The sequence below is a fragment of the Gadus macrocephalus genome, chromosome 8, assembly GCF_031168955.1.
Source record: "Gadus macrocephalus chromosome 8, ASM3116895v1".
Lineage (NCBI taxonomy): Eukaryota > Metazoa > Chordata > Actinopteri > Gadiformes > Gadidae > Gadus > Gadus macrocephalus.
Genome location: NC_082389.1, coordinates 14,094,266 through 14,118,506, shown reverse-complemented (window position 1 = coordinate 14,118,506; position 24,241 = coordinate 14,094,266). Strand labels below are relative to the sequence as shown.

Here is a 24,241-nt window from a genome sequence, read left to right as displayed (position 1 = left end):
ATCGTGAAACATTTATACTTTATTTGTTCCCTATCAACACCTATTGGCTGCATATATACATTGAGGGATTGCGCAATATGTATAATATCTTACAACGTTGAAACTAGAACGAGGAGAAATCTTGGTTCCCATGCCTCTGTCGTCTGTAGTGTAATACCAGCTCCTGCCTCGGGTGGGTTCCTGAGGAGCTAGGTCGTGAGGTTGATGCCGGAGCACGTCGCTCAGAGCACCGTGCGCAGCTGCAGCGTCATTGTGTTTGAATGAAGTTGCAACTAAACATAACATAGCCAACTCTGATCGCGCCCCGGAGGAGTCAGAAAAAGAAACGCCGTCAAGGAAACCACGCGTTACAATATGCCAGTTTACACAGGTAGGACATAATTTGTACTAAACGTATCCCCCAGCCATCTTGTAATTATAAGTACGAACCCATGCGTGCTGAACTGTATTGTTCACTTTTTCCTGTTAGCATGGCTAATGTTAGCTGACTAGGTCGATTTCAAGCTAGCACTTGTTAGCACTTTCTGACTTGCTAGCAATAGGCAAAAACCAAAGGGACTCCATGCCAGTCCTTCTAACGCTGTCATGGGATATAGATGCCTACGGGGTTTGCAGACTTTATCAATGATACACACACTCGCATGAGTTAGTTGACTAGTTGTTCATCCGCTCGATGAAGTCGACAGCCAGCTAGCTAGGCCATCACACCGGCGATCGCCTTCCTCCTTCGATAGCAACATGCTATGTAGCATAACGAAGCAAGCTAACAACTGTGTAGTACCTTAAGTTGAAAACATATTTTTGATGTAGTAACGTTAGTATAATTATTATTAATTCAATAACCTGGGATGAACAAGGGTACTTGTGATCACTCCCAGGGTGTACTGGGATCCCATCCGAGGACATCAGAGTAGCCGAACAGAAAGTAATAGTCATCCTGCCCCTGCGAGTTACTCTCTTAACTCAGTCTGGTGTTAATACGACAATGTACATATCAGTAAGGTTTAGTTACGGCTATATTGCTGACCTATCCTGGATCACTTAAACGTATACTATATCCCGTAAGGCCCGCAACAATACAACAACAACTGGTCGTGTCTTCTGCAAGTGTTCGCAATATGCTGTGTCATGTAGGCGCACACAGGGGCAGCGTGTTGCTGTGTTTTCAGCCACGTTTCACCACAACTCACTAAAACACCACTCCTCTTTTGTGTCCGTTTCGTTCAGTCAATGTCAAATGGGGGAAGGAGAAGTTTGACGCTATCGAGCTGAATACAGAGGAGCCACCCATGGTTTTCAAGGCTCAGCTCTTTGCCCTGTCAGGAGTTCAGCCAGAAAGACAGAAAGTCATGGTGAAGGGAGGCACTCTGAAGGTAGCTACCAAAACAACACTCACCTCTCGGTGAGGTCACCAGTGACCAACAGTCTTCCACTTACAGCATGCCTATTTGATTCCTTATAATTGTTAATAGCAGCTCATCATTGATTGCCCTGTTTTCATTTCAGGACGACGAGTGGGGAAACATCAAACTCAAGAATGTAAGTACAAATAATAGTGACACGGATAGAAGGGTGAATATTTGTGAATAATGTACATCTATGTAGCAAATCAAAGTCTTGTAACTATTGCAATTGGATGACATTTTTGTACACATCTCTCGTTCCTAGGGAATGACCCTATTGATGATGGGCTCTGCAGAAGCCCTGCCTGAGGAGCCTGCTGTCAGGCCCATGTTTGTGGAGGACATGACTGAGGAGCAGCTGGCCTCAGCTGTAAGTCAGACTAGCCCACCTGCTTTGTTTATTGTCATTTGTCTCGGTTGTCATTAAGATGCTATTCAAAAACATTGAGGCAATAGATTATTTGTCAGGCGAAGCCGTGCCTGTAAAATGACTTTTTTTAAATTCTAAGTAAACGATTTTGCCTCTTATTATATTGTGGTCCGTTGGACAAAATGCCTTCGTTATGGTTATTTTTCTTCTTAACATCTGGGCAGCTGACTTCAGAAAGCATGTGGTATTGTGATGCATAACTATAAAACAATCCTGAACACATAATATATAATTGCCGTCAATATTTAATTATCTGATTCGATTTTGTATCATCTAGTTGACAAAATAAATGCATTTATTTTATTCAAATGTGATGCATTTAATTGTTGTGGAAAATATGGTTGCATAGAATATAGGTATAGAACTTTATTTTGATCCCTCAAATAATCCCATATGGACCTAATCTCCTTCTCCCCTGGTTCTTTTAGATGGAGCTTCCTTGTGGGCTAACAAATTTGGGAAACACCTGCTACATGAACGCCACCGTGCAGTGCCTGCGCTCTGTGCCAGAGCTCAAATCTGCCCTCAAAAGGTAACATTATCTTGCTACTAAGAGTTTATGAGAAATAACCTGGCAGGGTAAGTGAGTTTGAATCGTACATTTTGACAGCATGCAGCAAACTTTGCCCACGGCCATGTCAAAACACACCTAGAATAAAACGATTGGACAAAGAATTCCACTGTTTTCACAATCCTCATCTATGCGGTTGATTGTCCATTAATCAACAGGTATGCCGGTGCCCTGAGGGGCTCAGGAGCCAACGCGTCCCAGTACATCACAGCAGGTACAAAGCAATCCCACATAAAGAATTAAAATGAGTAGAGCTCCAAAGCACCAATCTCTCATTTTGCTTAGCCTCACGCTGGAGCTGAACACGTGCTTGTGCCCCCCCAGCCCTGCGTGACTTATACGAGACCATGGAGAAGACCTCCTCCAGCCTCCCGCCCATCATCCTGCTGCAGTTCCTCCACATGGCCTTCCCCCAGTTTGCTGAGAAGGGAGACCAGGGTCAGTACCTTCAGCAAGTAAGTGTCTCTCCACAGTGGTAGTGGTGCTACCTCCTCACCGTTCACACAAATGGGCCTTATTGTTTTAGGAAGAACCAAAAAGAAAACTATCGACATCCAGAAAAATATAAATTGGTCAGCGTTCTTAAACGGGGTAAAAAAAAAAAAAAAAAAAAAAAAAAAAGCCATTTATGAATGTAGTTACCTCTTTATAAATCCTCTATTGCGGTGGTTGAGTCTCCAAATGCTTTTACTGGCACATTCACAAAAACACTCATATCATGTTGCTTGCTTTAGCTCACGGATTTGAACGTGATGATGCTGTGATCCGAAGCAAATCCCAAGGAGCTGCTCTACTGCTGCTCGACGGATAGATCTATATATCATAAATATTGGCCGATATTTTGAGTCAGTCCCTAATATTTTTTCAGTCCCTAATATCGGCAGCCGCCCCTAAAATCAAGCATTGGTCGGGCTCTAAAAGGTTCATGGCGCTGGATGTTGTAAGCCTGCGAGGTCAAGCTGACGTGGTCCTCTGTTGTTCTGCAGGATGCCAATGAGTGCTGGCTGCAGATGGTGAGGGTCCTCCAGCAGAAACTGGAACCCCTGGAGCCAGAGACTCCCATGGAGGTGATCCTACTGTCCTTTATCTAATGTTCCCCACCTTAACCTCTTCACCACGCAAGGACTGGAGAAAGGACTGATGCGTGTGCTGGTTGCTGTGACTCTGTTTCTAGACTGAAGCTGAGGGTGGAGCTGTCGCGTCCACCACGAAGAAGAACTTCATCGACCAGTATTTCGGTGTGGAATTTGAAACCACGTATCCTTGCTGTCGTGTAGAGTCACAAATAAGACTTTAGATTAACATCTAAAGCTTTTTGATTTATTTGAGGCTGGTGATCTGGGGCTGGGGTGCTGTAGGCCCATGTTACACACAATTGGTGAAAATGACTCATTCCGAAATGGCTTTATTCTTCCCAGAAATAATTACTACCAGGCAAAATATCAGAAGTGGAACCAGACCACACACTCGCTTTAGACTGGGCAGCACCTGTTGACATTAACTAGCATATCAAGGGGGTGTACACCAATTACAAGTCTTTTTCACAGCGCTATCAAGGGTAGTTCTGCCCCAGCTCAACACATTGGAGGTCTTGTTAAAATAAATTCAGCCGACGCACTAGCTGGAAGTGTAACCCAGCACTCAAATTGAACCGAACTTCAAGGAAGACTTCACTTCTCTGGTGAACCCCTGGTTAACGCAGCTCCTTTCTTCTGATTGGCTCGCTGGGTGTGCAGGGCTTTAACGGCCTCCTTCCTTAACCCGTGGGCTCAGTATGAAATGCACAGAGGCTGAGGACGAGGAGGCCACCAAGGGCAAGGAGAGCCAGCTGCAGCTGAGCTGCTTCATCAACCAGGAGGTCAAGTACCTCGCCACGGGCCTCCGACTGGTACGCTGCAGACCGCCACGCCGACACCACAGCCCACCGCAGACCTGTCTCCAAGGTGTCCCGTGTCTCAAGGCTGTGTTTTTCTTTGTTTCCACCAGAGACTCCAAGAAGAAATCACAAAGATGTCCCCGTCTTTGGAAAGAAATGCCCTTTACATTAAATCGGTACGTTTCTTTGCCGCATATCGTTATGCATTTCAATTGTCCTCAAGTGGCAGACAAATTGTTTTAGAAATGTGCTATGTAGACGGCATTATTCTTCACATACTTGATCCTGCCTTGTCTCCCTATTAGTCCAAACTGGGCCGTCTCCCTGCCTACCTGACCATTCAGATGGTCCGCTTTTTCTACAAAGAAAAGGAGTCTGTCAATGCCAAAGTCCTTAAGGTCAGTCCTGGTGGACCTTAAACGGGTCTCCCACACCCAATTTCATTTCAGTCATTAATGGCTGATTAGAAACATGGTCTGAAATTCTGACCTGCTGTTCTGTCTATTTTAAAGGATGTCAAGTTCCCCCTAATGCTGGACGTGTATGAGCTGTGCACATCAGAGGTCCAGAAGAAAATGGAGCCTATGAGGTCAAAGTTCAAGGTGGTGGATGACAAGAAGCTAGAGATGGCACAGAAGAAGGTACGCATTTACGAATGGACTAAAATGAAAGCTGTTGTCCCGCCTTAGTGCTTTTGAAGCCAAATGAGACCACTGCCCATCTCTAGGATAGGGTAATTTCATTACACATACCATTAGAGCTGTGCGTTCAAATGATCAGTGATTACTTTGTGGTTGCATGGGAACCATTGTAAATTCTTTGTCCTCAACCCATAAAGGTAACTTAAATATTGCTGATTCTGTGTTTCCTTCCCAGGTAGTGACGAAAACTGCTGTTGTGAAAGAAACCAAATACGAGGACGTCTCCTTCCCTGATGGTAGGCAGTTATTTTGTTTTGTTGCCCGTCTACACATTTTGCCTGCACTGCTTGTCCAGAGCTTGAGTTGTGACGCCGGCCTGCTTGTTTCCTCCAGACCTGGGCTCCAACAACAGCGGCTACTACGACCTGCAGGCCGTGCTGACGCACCAGGGCCGCTCCAGCTCCTCCGGCCACTACGTGGGCTGGGTCAAGAGGAAAGAAGGTAACCCCTCAGCCAACGTTACACCGACCACCAGCATGACAGCAGGGCCCCGTTTCCCGATAGCAATGGATCCACGCTCGTACAATTATTCTCACGGTGGATCTTGCGATCCATCTTAAATTTCTTTAGAGCGTTTCCTGAAACTCCTCCTAACATGAACGCGAGTTCACTGCACTCACGACGTTCGTAGGATTGTAACTGTCCACTGACACGGTGCTGAAATGGGCTCCGTAGGAGGGAGAGACGCAGGAATGTCGCAGGAAAATGGGGTTAAAAATTGTTAAAATGTCTCCCCATCAAGGCCAACAGCAGAGCAGCATAAGAAAAGAATAGACTGCAATAATATAAATGCTAAAGATATTAAAACACAATTGATTAGGCCTAGGACGATATGCATCAGTCCTAATCCTGAATGCAGTGCGTACATTTTTTCATGGCATTTTCCCCCCTGAAATAATTCCATATTAACAAAAATCAAAAATAGCTTGTGTGACACCTACATTCATCTTAATGTGCGGATTTCTGAAACGTGCTTTGCGCAGTAAAGAGAGCCGACTTTATCTGATTCCGCATGATGATCCACTTAGGCTTTCAGGGAACGGGGCCCAGTTCTGTATCAATGTTATCTTACTCCAAAACATAACTGGTTTGACCGCTCTCCAGATGAGTGGGTGAAGTTTGACGACGACAAGGTGAGCGTGGTGTCTCCGGAGGATATTCTGCGGCTGTCCGGCGGGGGCGACTGGCACATAGCGTATGTGCTGCTGTACGGACCCCGGAAGCTGGAAATACTGGAAGAGGACGATTAACGTGGAGAAAACTGCAGAAGAGGACAAACCGATAGGACAACATCCAACACTTACAAAAATGCCATTTTGAAGCACTGTCTGCATAGATGTGCAATAAATCCGGGTGTCTTTAAAAGTTGATGACCTTAAAAATGTTTTTGCTTTGTTTTTTTGTAACCCTTACAGAAGCTTGTAAAACAAAACGTCATCGAATGGCATTTCAAGTATATTAGTGGAGAATGGTTTTAAAAATGGACTCTTGCCTCTTTTCTTCATTTGGAAAATGTTTTCTAAGTGGAGACCAGACGCAACTTCTTGACTGTCCGTCAGAGACTTGAAGTCTAGCTGTGCAGTTTCATTGTTTTTTACTTTCCAAAAGCCTTTGCCAAGGTGTTCATGACAAAACAATATTCCTGTCGTAACTAATCAACTTGTACAGAAATATTGGGCCATACCGGCCTACATTACACCTATGCTGACATTTGGTTTCCTGTTCTACCACCTGCCATGAGTAAGACGTAACCAATGCTCTGTAAGTTATTGACTGCTGACTTATATCAAAGACTGTTGAAATTGTCCTTAAATCAAGCGTGTGACCTGAATGATTACAAATAAAAATCTGTTTATTAGAAAAACTTGCTTTATTCTCACGGTGCAAAAAAAAAAAAAACACTTAGGGCAGGGCTCCAAGGACACAACATACAAAATTGAAACTATTGACTCAATAAAAAAAACATGTATGTTTTGGGCATGCTCTAACTATGCCTCACTGAGGTTGTCTGCGATCTGAGTGAAGCTAGCTGCGTTGAGGGCAGAGACCAAGTTCTCCACCGTGGCCTGGGTCCCTTCTCGGTCCTGCCAGGCCACCAGCAGCAGCTTGGCCTGCATGTCCACATCCTCGCTGTCCGTCTCGATCTCCCGCAGCTCCGACGCCTTCATCTCCAGCTGCCCGGCCAAGGTCTTCCACTTGGCACCCAGCTTGGCTGCAACGTCATCCATCTGCTGGTTGGACACCATCTTGCTCTGCATGCTGGGACCTGGGAGAGGGACAGAGTGTAATAACACGATCTTGAGCCCTATTGGGGTTTAAACTATAATATATAACCTGGTCACAACCAGGCAGTAAAGATCAAGGATGCCAGAGAGCCACATTTAGGAAATCGTAATAAAGAACGGGGCAGGCTAGTGACTCAAAGGTAACCAGGTCCTGCAGCCTAGCTGTAGGCTGCAGGACCTGGTGCCATGCATCCAACAAAGATCAGTGGCATGTGGTGAAAGTCTTCCTAACATGGACGTCAGGTTTCTGGAACGTACTGTCATTGCTCTCCTTCAGAAGGTTATCTCCGTTGTCGTCGTCGTCCTCCTCCCCGGTCTTGATCTCCTCTGAGGGGATGTCTTTCTACACGGGGAAAACAGTTGCAATGACAGCAGGTTAGGCAGTGGTGCACAGCCCGGTCCAACGGCGTACAATCATGGTAGACCCCATGTATAGCTCTTGAAATGAACAGTCACAGTCAACAAAGGATCGCTGGAGCCCTCATTCTACGCAATAGAAGACCTTCTGTTTCATTATGGTGATATTCTTCAGAAGAAAAACTGTTCAAAAAGTAAGTATAAAAAGCTTCAAAAAGAGATTTCATTTCTTCATGGGTCAGTATTCACTGGGTTGATTTTAAACCTTGACAGACACTTTCTTTTACTGTTTATTAGTACTGGCTGCCGCTTTGCCCACAATCCCGAACATCGACAAATAGGAAGCGAAAGAAAGTTGGCTCTGCTCACCAAAATATTGGATCATTAATCCAAAATCTGATTTGTGAGACTACATTGAGCAAAAAGAAACAAACAAACAATCCACGGCCAACACTTACGGGCAGCTCTTTGGCCAGCTTGCTGACCATGCTGTCGAGGTAGTCCGCCAGGCTCTTGAACTTCTGATTGGTGGGCTGGAAGAAGTGAGGACTCCGTCGGGACAGGAGCCTCAGAGCCCGCCAGCCATAGTTGGAGTTCCGTACGACCCTGGGGAAATGGCGGGAAAGAAAAGCACACAATAAACATACCGTTTGAGAAGTAAACTTTAAATATGATGTATATTTAAAACACAGGACGGGTTTAATGGCCCACACGCACTTGTACTCATCCTCCACCATGTTGGTTGGGTCCGCCTGTTCGATGGCTTCTGCAAAGAACTCGTCGAGCGACGGCATGAACTCCCTGTTTGAGAAACAGAAGATGCATAGGATTCAAGTAAATATACACAACATGGTGACAATTATAGCATCCTGATAAATGTACTTATTTCAATTCTGTTCAAAGCTCAGACCTGTCATCAGACTTGCAGGCCTCCATGTTGTCAGCGTGCAGGTTCCACAGCCTGGTCAGCTCGTCGCTATAGCAACACAAATCACGACGGTTCATGTGAGGAGAGGACCACCGTCTCAATCCTTACATTGTGAAAACATTGTCATGCCAGAGCGCCATGCGTCCGTGCGCCGCTCTGTTGAGAGCTCCTTACTTTCCCATGAAGAGCTTTCGGTCGGGGCCTTTCCCGAGGAAGTCCTCTGGCGCCTGCCTCTTCCTGACGGGCCTCTTGGGTTTGTCGTCCACCACCCTGGGGGCGAGAGATCAGTGTTTACAACCCCCATGCGTTGGTTTGTTGATTCGACGGACCAGTGGCAGGATAAGGTTGTGCCACCTCTCTTTGACGAAGCTGGGACATCCCTCGTTCTTCCAGCCGTTCCAGTTCTCCTCGGTGTTGAGGATGTGCTGTAGGGGCGCAGCCAGGGGGAGACGGGGTTTAGAGGACAGCGGGAGAGCGTGTGGAAAGGGAGACCGGCCCTGGTCATGGTGCTTATGTCTAGCCACTCACCTCCACCATGGCACTGAACTTCTCACCCTCGGGAGGGATCTCCTTCAAGAGCTGTAGGAATTCAGAATGGACGAATCAATGGTCGTCGAATGAAAAATACGAAATCACGATAATTCCTACTTTTTTTTTGTTTGTTTGAAAACATGATGTATTTATTCAGCATCTCTCTCCCAAAAACAATTTGTAACTGAAAACTTTGAAATTGCACCTTAAAAGAAATACACAAAATGGTCAAAAAGATAACGTTCAAATCGAAAATAATGTACAGATATGTATCCATCTGTTCCTGCACTTTCTATAAAACATAAAAAAAAATTATAAATAAAAGTATATCGAAAACGCGATTATATTAGTTTTGTGATCGTTTGAGCTAAAATCGCAATCGAGATCAAAATTAGATTAATCGCCTAGCCCTAACAAATATAGAAACATTTAGATTACTCTGTGTTGTATTTTGCCACAGGTCTTTTCTATGGGATGAGAATAATGAGACTGACCTGGTGGACCAGCTTGGTGGTCTCCTCGATCCACGCTGTCTGGTCATCATTGAGAATGCAGTTGGAGCTGCAGATGGAGAAGGGATCAGTGTCTGTTTCTCACTCTACTCCGTCCATCTCCACCGCTTCCAGAGCCAGCCTTACCTCTTGAACTTGACCTGGCCCTTGAGGTACTGGAAGAGGATGAGGTACTGCAGGAGGATGTGCCTCCGGAAGTTGCTGTCGCTGAGCTGCAGGTCCATCAGCTGGGAAGCAAGAGGAGAAGCAAAGTCAGAACATGACCATAGAAAATATACCCTTCATAAACATAATACAGAAATTACGGATACTAGCAAACACCGCAACAGCTTGTTTGCATGGTGTAGGATTTAGACCTTTTTAATAATGCTACATTGCAATTTATAAAAATCACTTATAAAATAAGTGTTTTAAATAAACTATTTTCAGATATGAGAATAATAATAATTTAGCTGTAACGTGTAAATGACTTGAATTGCTAAACATAATCAAAACGTCCCACATAGCCCTCCTACTAAACCCACATGCACTTCTTTTTGGAGAACAGTCCACTAATCCCACCTTCTCACTGGTGAGGAACTTGGCGAAGTAGACGTGTTCTCCGGCAGAAGTCCTCAGCTCCTCCAGCTTCCGTTTAGAGGCCTGCATGTCGTCCAGCTTGAAGCTCTTGAACACTGCCAGGGTCTCGTCCGAGTACTGCGCAGGAGAAACAACCTTAATACCAGCTTTTCTATCCGTTTGAAAAAGGGCTCAACATTCAGGTGTGGGATGGACAGCGGGGCAGCTGTACCTTGAGGAAGGTCATCCAGGAGAACTTTTCGTAGCACTGCAAGGGGTTCCTGAAGTAGTCCTGTAACGTCCAGAACTTCCTGTACAAGTTGTAATCGATGGGGATGGAGCTGTAGGATACACAACGCGGTGTTCAGCCAAAGGATCAGCCGTCTTGGTCAGAGTAACAGCGTGATGGCGCCTGTGATCACTTACCAGGTGGCAGGGACCTCTTCCTCGCCCATCTCCCCCTCCTCCACCTCCATACCATCTTCCTTTTCCTCAGTGTGCTTCAGAGGACAACGTCACATCAGACACCAGTTGATTCATAAATACATGAGTGAGGGTGCCGTTACAGCTGAGAAATGATCACCTATATACTACATTGATAATGTAACGATATTATGGTTCACACCCATCTACACTGTACAGCCTTTTGAAAAGCCATCATTAGAAATGTGTGGCTATTGAATCCATGCACGGTTATTCAAAGTATATTCAATTAGTTTTAGTTTCAAAACAATTCTTTCGCTGTATCCTCCACAAGATTAATAAACCAAAGACCAAAGGCATCATTGCATACCTTCTGCCCGAGTGTACTCTCCTGTTCATTCTTGTTGAACACTGTGATGTTCTCAAGGTTGAACTGGCTCTGGAGATTAAGACCTTCAAAACAGGAGTGGTTTGAATTAATATTAAGACACGCAAAACAAATGACTAGGTTTTCCATTTCTGTGGCATTATACATTGAATAGTGTTTAATATCGAATGGGATGACCCATGAGCCACACTGAATCTCACCTGATTTCTCAGACAGTGGAAAGAGGCGTGCTAGGAAGAGCTGGATCCGCCCACAGAACACAGTGTTCTGGGACTTGGACAGCCGTCTCAGGAGATCTGGCCCCAGGGAGAGAGGGGTGTCATCCACAGCCACCATCACAGTAGCATTACAGAGCTGACCTCCTGTGATCACAGCACCAGTACAATAATAGCCTCTCCACCCTTACCGTTACACATCCGCAACAAGTAGTTCTTCCCTGCAGAGTAAAACGTGCTCTGAAGGGAAGAGAGGAAACAGACATGATAACGTTAAATTAAAACATAATGCTCTAAAAAACAAAAAGGTCAGCTTAGATGCTGTGAGAGGAAACATAACATACCGACTTCCAGGTGGAAACATTTTCCTCCACAAATGAGAATATCTTGTCACACTGATCGAGAGGAAGGCAGTCAAGCACATCTCCCAGTAAGAGGAATGGGGTCGTGGCAGAGCAAATCCCTATGAGGGTCATATGATCAAACACATTAATTCATACAGGAAGTATGGACGATTTGTTGATGTGGTGATGATCAGTTTAGGCCAAGACTGGCAAGATCCTGTACCGACCTTCTGTTACTGCCTCGATGCTAATATAGATGAGTGCCAAGTACTCATCACAGCTTGCCTTCTGTTCAACCTGACAATGTAATGTGAATATTCATTAAAATATTCTAAGGCACATGACAAAGATGAACCAAGTAAATCAATACATGTGTACTTACAATCTGATCCCCGAGGACACCCCTTAAAGACTGGTCAAGTGTGGTTTTCTTTTCCGCCTCGCTGCAAAAATTGTAAGAGATTAAATGAAGTTTCACCACGTTCATCAATAAACGTTTGTTTTATTAGGACCGGTGACGCATGTTGTAGAAAACGCTCAACGTGCCATCTAGCTGGCGCGTTGTACTTACTTCCCAGTAATTTGGTTGAAGGCATTGATCAAGGGCTTGCTGGTCCTCCCTGCCAGAGCACTTACAGCCGACGCCTGGGTGGCAGAAAATGGGATTAGTATAAATGGGAGAAACGAACATGACTGTAAATTGATAGGAGAGTAAACAATGCTAACTGTGAGAGCTAGTGTGCATTTGTCTTTTAACATCACCGCTATAAATTAGACATCTCTGCATCTATAATTTATACAAATCGAGCACAAGTAAACACGACAGTTTAGTAATTTACGTTTCTCACCGCAAATTTGTCTTTAGCATCGATAAAGTTGTACAAGGACGTAGTCATCTTTGCACAACAATGTTTGTTAGTGCATTCACACGACCAACCAACTACTTCCGGGGACTTCCGGTTAGCTCCGGAACTCATTCATACTCACTGTTTACCATAAAACAATATTCAAAGAATAACGTCGCTTCAAAATACATATTACTTTAAACTTTATAGAATTAAATCTGGTTTCGATAAATAATATATTAGTCAACCAATGGCTTTAGTTGAGTGGAGCACTTATTCTCCCTCTTGCCCAGTTGATGGCGATGTTGTACACTATTTGTGCATTTAGAATATTGGAAACGAAACCATCTATGTAGTTGAAGTTAGGCCTATATCATCAGGAAACATTATATACACCTTCTCTTTTAATGCATTTAATCCATATAATATTTCTTTAATTTCCCTTGCTGGGGTTATATTTAATTTTGATACACGTTGTTGTGGCTTATTTAATCAAGCCACCCACCATCTATATATATTTGTGGATAAGAAGTTTATTGAATATGTCTTAGAAAGTGATGAAACACAGGATGGGAGAGAATGTGATGAGTTACAAGGACCATGAACCAGTGGAGTAAGTTTAAGATGACAGGCAGAAGATTAAAAAGAGGAGTAGGGTTGAAGTTCAATTTAAAACACGTATTTCTTCGTTAGATCGTTAAATGGATCCACCACAGAGACGGCTGTTTTTATTGTGTTGTGTTGTAACTGACCTCCCACATGAAAAAATTCTATAGTTTACTATAGTAAATAAACTATAGTATACCCTATATATACTATAGTAAATATTGTAGTGTTTTTTAACCTTACCATAGTAGTTTTACTACAGTAAACTATAGTATACTACAGAAAATTCTATAGTTTACTATAGTAAATAAACTACAGTACACCCTATATATACTATAGTAAATATTGTAGTGTTTTTTAACCTTACTATAGTAGTTTTACTACAGTAAACTATAGTATACTACAGAAAACTGCAGTTTTATTACTACAGTATACCACATATATACTACTACAGTAAACTATAGTATACTACAGAAATTACTATAGTAAATCCCACACTATGTTGTAGTATATTATAGTATACTATAGTAATATATAGTATACTGTAGTAAATGCTGTAGTAAACTATAGTATTCTTTCCCCTGGGCTCCCTGCTCAGAAAAGTGAACATGATATAAATCAGCGGAAGGTGAAGATGCATTCACTGAACTAACATGAATCACATAATTTGTATAAATAAGCAGATAAAAATGCTAACTTAGTAGACTTATAATACTATATTATAAAGTTACCATTTATTATAAATAAAATTGTTAACCCAGGGTTCAAGGTCAGGCCAGATCCATTTTCGGTTGATGGTCTTCTACTAATAAAATGTAGAAATCTAATATAGATAGTAGCACATGGACAAGGCTTCCAAACAACTTGTGGAGTAATCAGAATGGATGATCAGAGAGGATTCTTACACAAATGACTGAAAAGGCCAAAAAAAAAAGAGCCATTGTCTGTGTTTCACAAAAGGACCAACTTAAAAAACAAGAACCACAAACAATGCTTTGACCTTCAAGGTTATGCATACAAAAGGAAGGAGATTATTAGATAGGCCTTTCCCGTGACATGCTCTGAAAGATTGAAGCACGCATCAAGCAGTGTGGCTGCGTGCAATGCAGAGACGACAGCGGCGCGCCTGCTGCCTGCACCATCCCTCTATGCCTGATTTGATTTAGGGCCCAAAATGCACAATGCTTTTTGCATGACGCACAGAAGCACTGCATTATTCACTGGCAATGCTGTACACCATAACACTTCTTACCGGAAGAGTGGGAAACAGCACATTGGAGGCAAGTTCTGTTTTATGATAAAGAAAACATGTTTTGAATGGAAAACCAGTAGGTCTGACGTCTGACTGTATTAGCAAGCAGAGAAGAAGCAACAACCGTCTGACTGAATTTAAACTCTGTTTATTCCTTTTTCCTTTGCTGAGTCAAGGCTATCAAGCATCATCATATTAAATTCCCTCCATGAAATATAAATGGCCCTGTTGACATTCAGTTTTCTTTCTTAACTAAACCTTTTTCCACAAATATTTGTGTGCGGCATTATAAGAGATTTGAACTTGAGAACCTCAACATAAATGTCATAGGAGAATTGCCTTTAGCTGAATTTTCTTTAGCTGAACCCATTAGCAGTGTTACCCGTGGGGAGCAAACCATCTCAAGTCCATGTTAATGAATCTTCAGCTGTGTGGGCTGGTTCCATTTAATGATTAGCACAGGTGCGGCGACGATTAAATAGCAATAGAACATTCAAAAGGTTGAGCAGGGGCCACGTGCATTCCTCAAAAAGTTATTGTAGCCATTTTGTCACGCAGCCAGAAAGGAAATAGCCCGAATCCCATCTTATTCTATTATTATATTCCTTATTCTGCTAGACAACATTTGTTTATTTTTTCATGTCCAATTAATTGGTTTACATCCTCTTGCTGGGCCTTTGTCTTTCGCGATGTTTGGGACAGTTGCCAAATCCCATTATTAAACAGCCACTGCCAAGGTCACCAGGGTCCAAACTTAGACTTGGTGTAGACGGACACTGTCTCCAGCGTAATATGAGCATCACAAAATGAATCATATTGGTATGGTCCATAAACTGAAAAAACATACATTATTTCATGCTTTATATAATAACGAGAATGTATGATGTATAAAAAGCTTAAAAAGTAAACATCCCATCTCCTATAGGCATCTGCCTCAGAGGTCCGCTATGCACCTTCTAATCTACGGTTTCAACAGTCTTCTTATCATGCATTTACAGAACAGGAGGGAGAGTTTATACCTCTGGCTGCACCTTGCGTGGCATCCCCCCCAGATCCTGCTGAGTGACAGTGTTATCAGTGGCCGACAGCTGCACGGCACCACAGCGAGACCACTCACAATGCCTGAAACCTCACTCTCTCCAACTGCCAGTGCTGCTGCAATTCAAACCCCTGAGAGGCAAGAAGAGTAAATGGAGAAAACCTTTCCCAAATTGTAGTCAAAAAACTTCAGACGATGGGAAATGCTCAATGGGAATTTAATTACTGCAACCCCATTGCCCAATAAGATGCATGTACTTGATGGGTCCTCAAGCCGCCATTTGCCATTGACTTGGCAAAATCCCATGTCGCCATGTGATGTGCCTCCATGTTTCAGACGAACAGGCTTAGAAGTCCCAGAGCCCCTCGTCCCATCAATGTGTCGTGGGGCGCTGCCACTCGTGTTTTAAAAAGGTGCCCAGGCTTCTTTGGTGGGGCTGAGCACTCTGGCAGCGTGACCCCTGCTCTCAACGTCTCCACCCACAACACCCACATGACAACAAGACGCTTTCAATCGTCACGCCATCCCGTCGGCCTTCTGCACAGACACCGTTAGTCCAACGGACAAGCAACGCATAACCCAGTGATCATCAAAGCTCATTTGTGTAATGGCTGGCACAAAGGATAGAGCTGCATTGATACCACATCTTGTGTAGCTGATCTGTTAACAACATGAAAGAAAAGGAAGGAAAATAGATCATATTTAAGCATGTAACGCAGCCAAAACAGAACACTGCAATGGGTCCAAGATGACATTGTCAGCAAATTGAACTATGCATTTGTATGCATATCGCATACAGATGCAATTTGCTATAGCAAATTCTCAGTCAGATTTGACATTCAGAAAAATCAACAGTTCTTCTTCGAAGTATGCACTCTCAGAAATGAAAGTCAATAAATATTCAAATTCAGAGATACAATTTAAAAAAAGACAGTCAATAGCAATCTGGCATGAATAATCAACTTGTGAATACTTCAATTCAATGCATGTCCTTAGAGGAAACTGTTTGCCACCCCACCTCTCATCTACCAAGTAGCTCCAGTACAAGTAAATGAAGGTGCACACAGAATACTAAATTGCAGAAAGTGGCTTTCATAGGCTCATGTGACAGCTAACCAGAAACTCAAGAGCCCCACTAATGTGACCCAGGCACTGAGCTAATGTAGCAATGGACAGGCCAAAAATAAGCTCAGTCCCATTTCAGCTCCTGGTCGGGTTTGGTGTCATTTGGGTTTCCGATGGCAGCAGAGATGCCGGTAAACACAAAGATGGCCATTCCTGGAATCTCAGCCAGAACAGCCCGCAAATAGGCAGGCAGACGCTTTGATTTCAGATTTGTTTAACTGCATGTCCAAGCCTAGACCGTTCACAAAGCAGGGCCTCAAAGCAGGCCTCTTCTACAGCACAACGAAGGCACGCACGCACACACACACACACACACACGCACGCACACACACATGCGTGCACACACTCCAATTGGACAATGATGAGGAGTGAAGTGAACACCTTCTCCAACGGAGGGCCTCAAACGGATCAGTCTTATTGGAAACAGCTGAGAGTCACAACGTCTGATGAGCACTGAGGAGCATCGACCCACATAACTCTCTAATTCTGTCTCTTTCATTATCTCTCGCTCCCCCTCTCCTTCATTCTCCCCCTCTCTCTCTCTCCCTCCATTTCATATTGTGGATCATTTCCTAATATTGCTTTATTGATTATAGAAACATGTTTATCAAAGGCCTGGTAAAAGGACAGATAGAGAGGAGAGAGAGAGAGAGAGAGAGAGAGAGAGAGAGAGAGAGAGAGAGAGAGAGAGAGAGAGAGAGAGAGAGAGAGAGAGAGAGAGAGAGAGAGAGAGGAGAGAGAGAGAGAGAGAGAGAGAGAGAGAGAGAGAGAGAGAGAGAGAGAGAGAGAGAGAGAGAGCCCACCCAGAAGCAATATTGTTTATTGTGAAAGAAGGATCCATTCTCAAAAGCACCGCTGTTGCTCTACAAAGCCATTCCACTGAGGCGGTGGAATGGTGAAAGGCAGTGTCTGACCCTCACCCCAGTGTGAGGGTCAGACACACAGAGGCGTTGCCTAGAAGTCACCCTCAGGATTTTGTGTTCTCTTTGAAAATTATTGATTATGGAGACATATATATTGGATATATGAGATATATTTGGTCTGGTAAAAACACGTTATGCAGGTTACGCTACAGGATAATAAGCCAGATTTGGTGCCTGGTTTCACACTTTCGACTATGTTCAGCAAATACCCTGGTTTTCTCATGCATGCATGATTTGTTTTTGCCAGATTATCCTGTGGTGTGGGGTATGTTGATATGCTCTTTAACAATTGGGGCCACACCGATAAAAAAAAATGTTTTTTTTATTGTCACATGGGAACGACGATTTACACTAAAGTTATGATTTGATTACGAGAGATTGGCAAGATTTACGAATTTCGTAAATGGAGACACAGTTGTTGTGGAATGGACTGTTGGTGTACGTTGGTGCTCCACTGCCTCAGCATGTGTATTTATTTACTCCATTGTGCACAGACACACAGAGGCGTTTGACCCTGTGGTAAGCCTCAGTTATGTTTAGTTGTGAGGGGAAATGGGGCCTGTTTATATTCACAGATCCCACAGACCCTACCATGTCCTCCTGACCCCCCCCCCACCCACCATCACCCCGCCTCCTCTTGCGTATTTGTGCCTCCAATGGTCCATTGATAAATAATACATGTAGGATAAAATATTGATAAAGACTACATAAAGTAGCTTGCTGTCTGTGCTCATTGTTAAATGTTGCTGAACATATTAACAGGGAACTTTGAATAACTAAGAAGAGGTAAAATAGAGCAAGAGTTAACAAAAAGTGCTTTATTTACTTACAAAAGTGATAAACAATCCAGTGTATACACATCACACATGCACATTTAAAAATAAAATGTCTTACATTGACTGGTATTTTAGAATCTGTATACAAACACAAGGCTCCACAAAGGAAACACAAGAGAATAAAAAAGGGTGTGGTTACAATAAAAACAAGTCAGTAAAGAAATAAGACATTTGACCCACTGGCAGGAAAAAAAATCCTCCTTGTTGCAAAGTATAAAATACAAAGTAAAAGGAAATGCAGTTTTTTTTGCAAAGAGCTATTTTGTTCTGTACAAGAGTATCGACAGGTTCCCATATGGCACTAGGACCCCGACTCAGCAGTGGCACCGGGAGTGCGGCCCCTGTAACACTATTTAGAAGACATCTCCAGGGACGAGGGGCCCTCGGCTCCGTTCACATCGTAGTCCCCCACGGGGCCGCTGACTATCACCTTCAGGCGCTCGGGGAAGTCTTCGAATTTGGGCGCCAGCAGGAAGTCGTAGGAGAGAGCGGCGGCCACGCCCCCACACATGGGCCCCACCCAGTACACCTGCAACAACAACAACAACAACGATGAGGAGGATGATGATGATGATGATGATGATGCTGATGATGATGATGATGATGATGGTGATGCTGAAGGCTCGGGTAAAAAAAAATATATATATATGTTTTCGACATGTGACATTTCACATGTTGATCCTCATCTTCGCCGGATGACGATCAACATGTGAAATATCACATGGCGAAATCATTTGGTTTCTTTGTCCGTTAATCAAGACCCAATGAGATAAGAACGGGTGACACAGCGATAAGCGGTCTCTCTTTATCTCACGGTCGATTGTCGCCCGGGTGGGTGGAGATAAAGCATGTCTCCACCCGCCCCACTGTTACGTGTGGCCGTAACAGTGGGGCCGATTTGATATTAACTTCTCAGATATGACAGAAAAAGGTGCGATGGAGGTATTGGAATTATTTAGGCCCCGCATACAATAAATACACACCGTCCATGAAGGAAAAAGCTGAGAAAGAAGAATGCTAGGTATGTGCTGGTATCCGCTCGGCCCAGTGAACCCCTGCCGCCCCTGACTTACCCAGTGGTTTGTGAAATCGTTCATGATCAAAGCGGGTCCGAAGGAGCGTGCAGGGTTGATGCCGCAGCCTGTGTAGCTAATCTGTAGGTCCACCCATCACAAGAGACACAGCGTGAGGCACCATTAGCGTGGGGGGGGGGGGGGGGGAGATGAACAAGGAATGGCATTAGCAAGATGTATGGATGGACAGAGACAATGAGACGTGTTGGAATCGATCAATCAACGAGATGAGGAGAAACCACATCAAAGAGAGCGGAGCTCTGTGTCGTAGAGCCCGTCATGCCTACGTTTTTTTCCCCCTCGAAGGGCCAAATACACAAAACAAAGACAAAAAAATACACCAAAGAAAAACAACTTACTGCTGCCAGGTGTCCCAGGCAGACCGAGAGGCCAATGGCCAGGGGTGCAGAGCCGGTGACATCACGACGGCGTTTATCAGTGACTGCAATGACACACAGCACCAGCTGGAAGGTGGCCAGGAGCTCGATGCCAACGCCTTGGCCCGGGGTGACACCGCTGAGCTGTGAGAGGGAAGAAGAGGAAGAGGAGAGAGAGGGGACAGTCATTCTCTTTTGATGCCAGAGGTTTCCACATAATCCCATGACAGCAATATGGTTTAGAGATTCCTTAAGGCCAGATTACACATTCATATTTTTTTTCTTTGCATGACTGGATCAATGTAAGCCGTCCTGACCCGCTGCAGTGGGCTATGTATCGCCTCATCTGGTCGGGTGAGTCAATATGTCACATTTAACGGTCAATGCACAAGTGGGCAGTGAAGGAAAGTGTTGCCCGCGTCCAAACTAAACACATGAGCACACACCACAACACGAGTCACTGTGCTGAACTAACAAGTCCTCCTGATGTGCTATTCTCTTTCTAGAGGCGTCGTTCAACAGGTGACCCATTGCGGGAAGCACCACTGCCTTCCAGTTGACCAATATTGTAATGTGTGTTTATAAACTTCAAAGAACATTTTATCAGTACAGTGAACACACACCCCCCCCCCCCCCCCCCGCCCTCTCCCCGTCCCTCCACACAGACACACACACACACACAGACACACGCACACTCACACACACACACACACACAAACACACACACACACACACACACACACACACACACACACACACACACACACACACACACACACACACACACACACACACACACACACACACACACACACACACCAACACACACAAACAGCACAGCCCTCAGAGACAGCCCTCAGACAAACTGCCCACTTTTTTCCACACAGCAAGTGAAAGGATTCAAACCATCCCAATCCCCTTGTGCTGTCCAAAACAAACAAGAAGCAGTATTTTAACAAGAATTGTGTGACTCACGGCATTGACCCCCAGCGCAGCGTTACCGCCCGGTCGTACTCCGTACACGATGCCGCTGGCCAGAGCCGAGCCCAACATCTGGGCCACGATGTACATGAGGGCCTTGAAGGCACTGATCTGGCAGCTGACCAGCATGCCCAGGGTCACGGCCGGGTTCAGGTGGGCCCCGCTGATGTGCCCCAGGCTCTGGGCCAGGGTGGCGATGGCCAGACCGAAGGCCAGGGCCACCTTCACCTCCTGGTCGGGGGCGGTGTTGTTGGAGTTGCCGATGGCGGTGGTGATGCTGAGGAAGATGAAGAGGGTCATGCCGACCAGCTCGGCCAGCACGGCCCTCCAGAACGCCTTGCTCTTGAACTCCCTCATGGCGGCTGTGTTGGCGGGGTCTGTCTGTGTGTCCTGTCGGTTCCTGGCTTGGCTTGACGTGAGGCCCTCGGTGGTGCGAGCTGTGTGTGTTCCCCAACGGTCGCGACGGGCTGCATATATATAAGGCTGGGACTGATAATGTTTTAGAGGGGGCGGAGCTACAAAAAGTGAAAGGGAAGGCTACGCTGAATTAATGAGAAGCCCAAAAGGCCTGTCTCTCATTCTCCTCTCTCTCTATTCTCTGCCCTCCCTCCCTCCCTCCCTCCCTCCTCCTCCTCCTCCCCCAGTCCCCCTCCCAGCACCTCCCCATTCAGCCCGTGCTCTTTGGACTTCTCTGTGAGTTTGTTTTCTAGTCGTAGTAGTAGTAGTATTGGCAGTGTTGGTTTAGGACCACATGCTCCTGGGGGTAACCTTCCCATCCTCCAGAATGGGAATAGGAACAAGTGAATGGTCATGGGTGATCGTGCCAGCAAATTCAGATTCAGCAAATCGAAGTAATAAAAATGTATTGTATTGCTTGATTGCGTTATCATGTTATCTTGTCCTTTGACTGTACACACCTTGCATAATTACAGCAGTCTCTGGTGTTAGTCACATTAGCGGTCACTGGGAGCAAACCTCACCCGTATGTTTCATCCTCTTTCCAACACATCCTGCCTCCAACAGGAGAGGGTGGGGACAAGGCTGCGCCACACTGGCCTCCTAATCAAAGTATGCAGACGCACACACACACACACACACACACACACACACATGCTGACACACACACACACAGACACACACAAACGCACGCATGTACGCACGCAGACACGCGCACACAAACCCAAGCATGCAAGCACGCACACACACACACACACACACAAACACACACACACAGACCACACAGAATGGAAGCCAGACAGAAGATGCAAAGAGAGATGGTGAGGTAAAGAAGAAAAGGAAGAACAAAACAATATTGTCTTGGTTACAACAGGGATAGTTAACATTAGAAAGACAATTGAAAAAAGCAGCTGTGTTTCAAATAGACAGCTTTTAATAAGCATTGCTATGCACACCAAAGTGTGAAAGTGTGTATGGAATTTTTTATTAGAACATCACACATTAACAATGGTTCCTGAGGGGATGAGTAAGCAATTATAGAAGATGAATAAATAATGCGTATTAATGATCAAGTGAAACTTGAACTTGAAGTTAAACATAAACTGAAAGACTTTCGGACCTCAAACTCGGTGGACAACAGCAAGAAACCCCAACAACAACAAAAATGCACCAACCAGTCATCTACACCCGAATTTACATTGTGTGAGTGTCAATATGTACAATATCTGTTCTGATTATGAAGAAACCGTTTTAAATTGAGCCTATCGACGGCATCATCTTAACATGTGGCCAGCCAGGCAGACAGCAAGGGGAAATATTATTTTCTAGAGGACATTGTAACCTTTCAATCATTAACCATACGACCGCTGGCATGCACCAGGCTTAATTAACAACATTACCCTTGCACTGTTGTGTGTTGCTGGGGGTGCATGTTCACGACAGCCTCACCATTACCAATGAGGACACTTCAAGTCACGGCAGTATGATACGTCTTCTCCTACGAGAATCACATGACCACATATCTGTATTCACAAGAAACCCTTATTTCCTAAACCCTCCGGCCTCTTCAAATGTCATATGCTTTTTCAAATATTTATTTTTGTGTTTAGTTTTTAAGTCTGTGCATACCTGACCAGAAAGCTCTGTGTTATTGCAGCACCATATCTGAAGGAGTGGTAGGGAGGAGGGATACAGCATGTTCAATACTACTGTAGTGCGGTCTGCATAGCGAGTTCTTGAGCAATGCTAATGTCGAACACCTTCGCTCCAGGGCACACTTGTGTATTTTTCGCCGAAGACACAATTTGATTATTAATGTGTGTGGCTTAAATGGTCGCTGCAGTTTAAATAGACACAGCATGGTTGGAAACAATGAACCAAGGTTGTTTCCATACAGAGTGCACCCATTGGACTTCAACACGAATAACACCGGAGACGAAAATAACTTCTGCATGAATAAACTAATAGATTATTTTGTCAAAAAGCCTATAGACAGTACTACAGGACTATGCATATTCATATTAAAACCAAACAACAAACGTGTATGAAGTCATGACAAAAGTCAGGGTGGAAGTGATGGATAGAAATCTGCAATACATGATTAGGTTAGCAAATTGAATGAAGAAATTAATCAAGCCTTATTGATTAAGGTAAATTAGTGAGGAGACTGCTGTCCTCTCTGGATTAGTTGTCTGGTTTAATAAATAAATACGAATGACTGTATAGGCTGTCATCACTAGTTGTGCTCCGGTTCTGTTAACAGTTAGATGCAATCTAATGCTGCACATTCCATCGAAAGATAACTGCAATGCTGTACTGAACGCATCTGCCAAAAATTGCAATTCCATATGTGTGTTTAATAGATATATCTGTATCTTGTTAGTTATTTTGAGCTGTTGTAACACTCTGTATATCATCTGTAAAATAATTGCAGCGTGAATGTAAGTGCAGTCAGAACTGTATGGTGGAGGAACCATGACTTATGGAATGCTTGGAATGTGAAAAGAAAAGCCCATAAACAAAGTGTAAAGTTCTGATGAGTGGATTGTATTTAAGGTGCATTGGGCTTTACTGTGAAAAAAACATGCCTTGCTCAAAAGCTTTTCACCAAATTTAGGCAATTTGATTTGCACCAACATTGTAGATATTTACAATATGGTTTTATCAAAACAAAAAGTAAGAAAAAGAGTGGTTACATTAATAACTACTTGCTAACCCTAACCAATACCAATGGTGTATACCAGCCAATGCTATTTTCAGATATCAGTGTGTAGGTAATTACTGAATGTCAGAACTCAAGGTTTATACTCTGCACAAACTATAAGAATCATTGATAATGATGATGAATCTGATATAAAGCAAACCATGGTTTTCGGGGAGATTTTGGGAAGTTTGCAGGCTGAACAAACAAGATAATAAGATTGAAAAACAGGGTTTAAAGGTTGGGAAACATGAACAAAATAAAGACCTGCATTGAACCATGAAATTGTCCAGGACAGTTTGGAACTCATTTGACTAATTGCTCAAATCTAATTAGACGCATAGAAGTTGCTAATAGGGCACTTTGTTTCCACAGCGCGGGGAAAATTCCTAGGATACATCCAAAGCAGAAGGTTTTATTCCATGGACAAATGCAGCGACTGATAATGTATGCACACAAAAATTCAACCATGGGTGTTTCACATACTAGATGTACAAACTAAACA

At 44.1% G+C, this 24,241-nt stretch overlaps 3 protein-coding genes across 3 annotated transcripts; 1 reads left to right on the top strand and 2 right to left on the bottom strand.

Moving 5' to 3' along the window:
- Window positions 1-125: 125 nt before the first annotated feature.
- usp14 (ubiquitin specific peptidase 14 (tRNA-guanine transglycosylase)) lies at window positions 126-6,845 on the top strand. Its single transcript, XM_060059307.1, has 16 exons — window positions 126-370; window positions 1,228-1,373; window positions 1,507-1,539; window positions 1,669-1,773; window positions 2,262-2,365; window positions 2,563-2,618; window positions 2,729-2,859; window positions 3,391-3,471; window positions 3,579-3,661; window positions 4,178-4,292; window positions 4,391-4,456; window positions 4,586-4,678; window positions 4,793-4,921; window positions 5,157-5,217; window positions 5,315-5,422; window positions 6,086-6,845. The coding sequence occupies exons 1-16, from the start codon at window positions 355-357 to the stop codon at window positions 6,229-6,231; spliced, it is 1,473 nt and encodes a 490-aa protein (XP_059915290.1). The 5' UTR covers window positions 126-354; the 3' UTR covers window positions 6,232-6,845.
- thoc1 (THO complex 1) lies at window positions 6,391-12,522 on the bottom strand. Its single transcript, XM_060059306.1, has 21 exons — window positions 12,371-12,522; window positions 12,094-12,167; window positions 11,905-11,965; window positions 11,750-11,819; window positions 11,523-11,641; window positions 11,370-11,418; window positions 11,164-11,259; window positions 10,946-11,028; window positions 10,579-10,652; window positions 10,385-10,493; window positions 10,156-10,290; window positions 9,721-9,821; window positions 9,577-9,643; window positions 9,080-9,130; window positions 8,906-8,976; window positions 8,726-8,821; window positions 8,534-8,599; window positions 8,341-8,424; window positions 8,082-8,229; window positions 7,525-7,609; window positions 6,391-7,247 (listed from the first exon to the last, which is right to left on the bottom strand). Exons 1-21 carry the CDS (start codon window positions 12,497-12,499, stop codon window positions 6,970-6,972), a joined length of 2,046 nt encoding a protein of 681 aa, XP_059915289.1. The 5' UTR covers window positions 12,500-12,522; the 3' UTR covers window positions 6,391-6,969.
- Window positions 12,523-18,110: 5,588 nt separating this feature from the next.
- On the bottom strand, window positions 18,111-21,050 carry LOC132463258 (aquaporin-1-like). The gene is made up of 4 exons (XM_060059289.1): window positions 20,574-21,050; window positions 19,581-19,742; window positions 19,222-19,302; window positions 18,111-18,677 (listed from the first exon to the last, which is right to left on the bottom strand). The coding sequence occupies exons 1-4, from the start codon at window positions 20,934-20,936 to the stop codon at window positions 18,498-18,500; spliced, it is 786 nt and encodes a 261-aa protein (XP_059915272.1). The 5' UTR covers window positions 20,937-21,050; the 3' UTR covers window positions 18,111-18,497.
- Between the last annotated feature and the right edge of the window lie 3,191 nt (window positions 21,051-24,241).

Excerpts from the sequence above, each read along its gene's own strand:
- LOC132463258 (XM_060059289.1), bottom strand. The coding sequence starts at position 20,936 with ATGAGGGAGTTCAAGAGCAAGGCGTTCTGGAGGGCCGTGCTGGCCGAG. Across the intron at positions 19,743-20,573 it reads CTGCGCTGGGGGTCAATGCC|CTCAGCGGTGTCACCCCGGG; the intron begins GTGAGTCACACA and ends TCCCTCTCACAG. Across the intron at positions 18,678-19,221 it reads ACGATTTCACAAACCACTGG|GTGTACTGGGTGGGGCCCAT; the intron begins GTAAGTCAGGGG and ends TTGTTGTTGCAG.
- thoc1 (XM_060059306.1), bottom strand. The coding sequence starts at position 12,499 with ATGAGTTCCGGAGCTAACCGGAAGTCCCCGGAAGTAGTTGGTTGGTCG. Across the intron at positions 11,642-11,749 it reads CATCGAGGCAGTAACAGAAG|GGATTTGCTCTGCCACGACC; the intron begins GTCGGTACAGGA and ends TGACCCTCATAG. Across the intron at positions 7,610-8,081 it reads AGCTGGCCAAAGAGCTGCCC|AAAGACATCCCCTCAGAGGA; the intron begins GTAAGTGTTGGC and ends TTCCCCGTGTAG.
- usp14 (XM_060059307.1), top strand. Across the intron at positions 4,679-4,792 it reads TCAATGCCAAAGTCCTTAAG|GATGTCAAGTTCCCCCTAAT; the intron begins GTCAGTCCTGGT and ends TCTATTTTAAAG. Across the intron at positions 5,423-6,085 it reads CTGGGTCAAGAGGAAAGAAG|ATGAGTGGGTGAAGTTTGAC; the intron begins GTAACCCCTCAG and ends ACCGCTCTCCAG.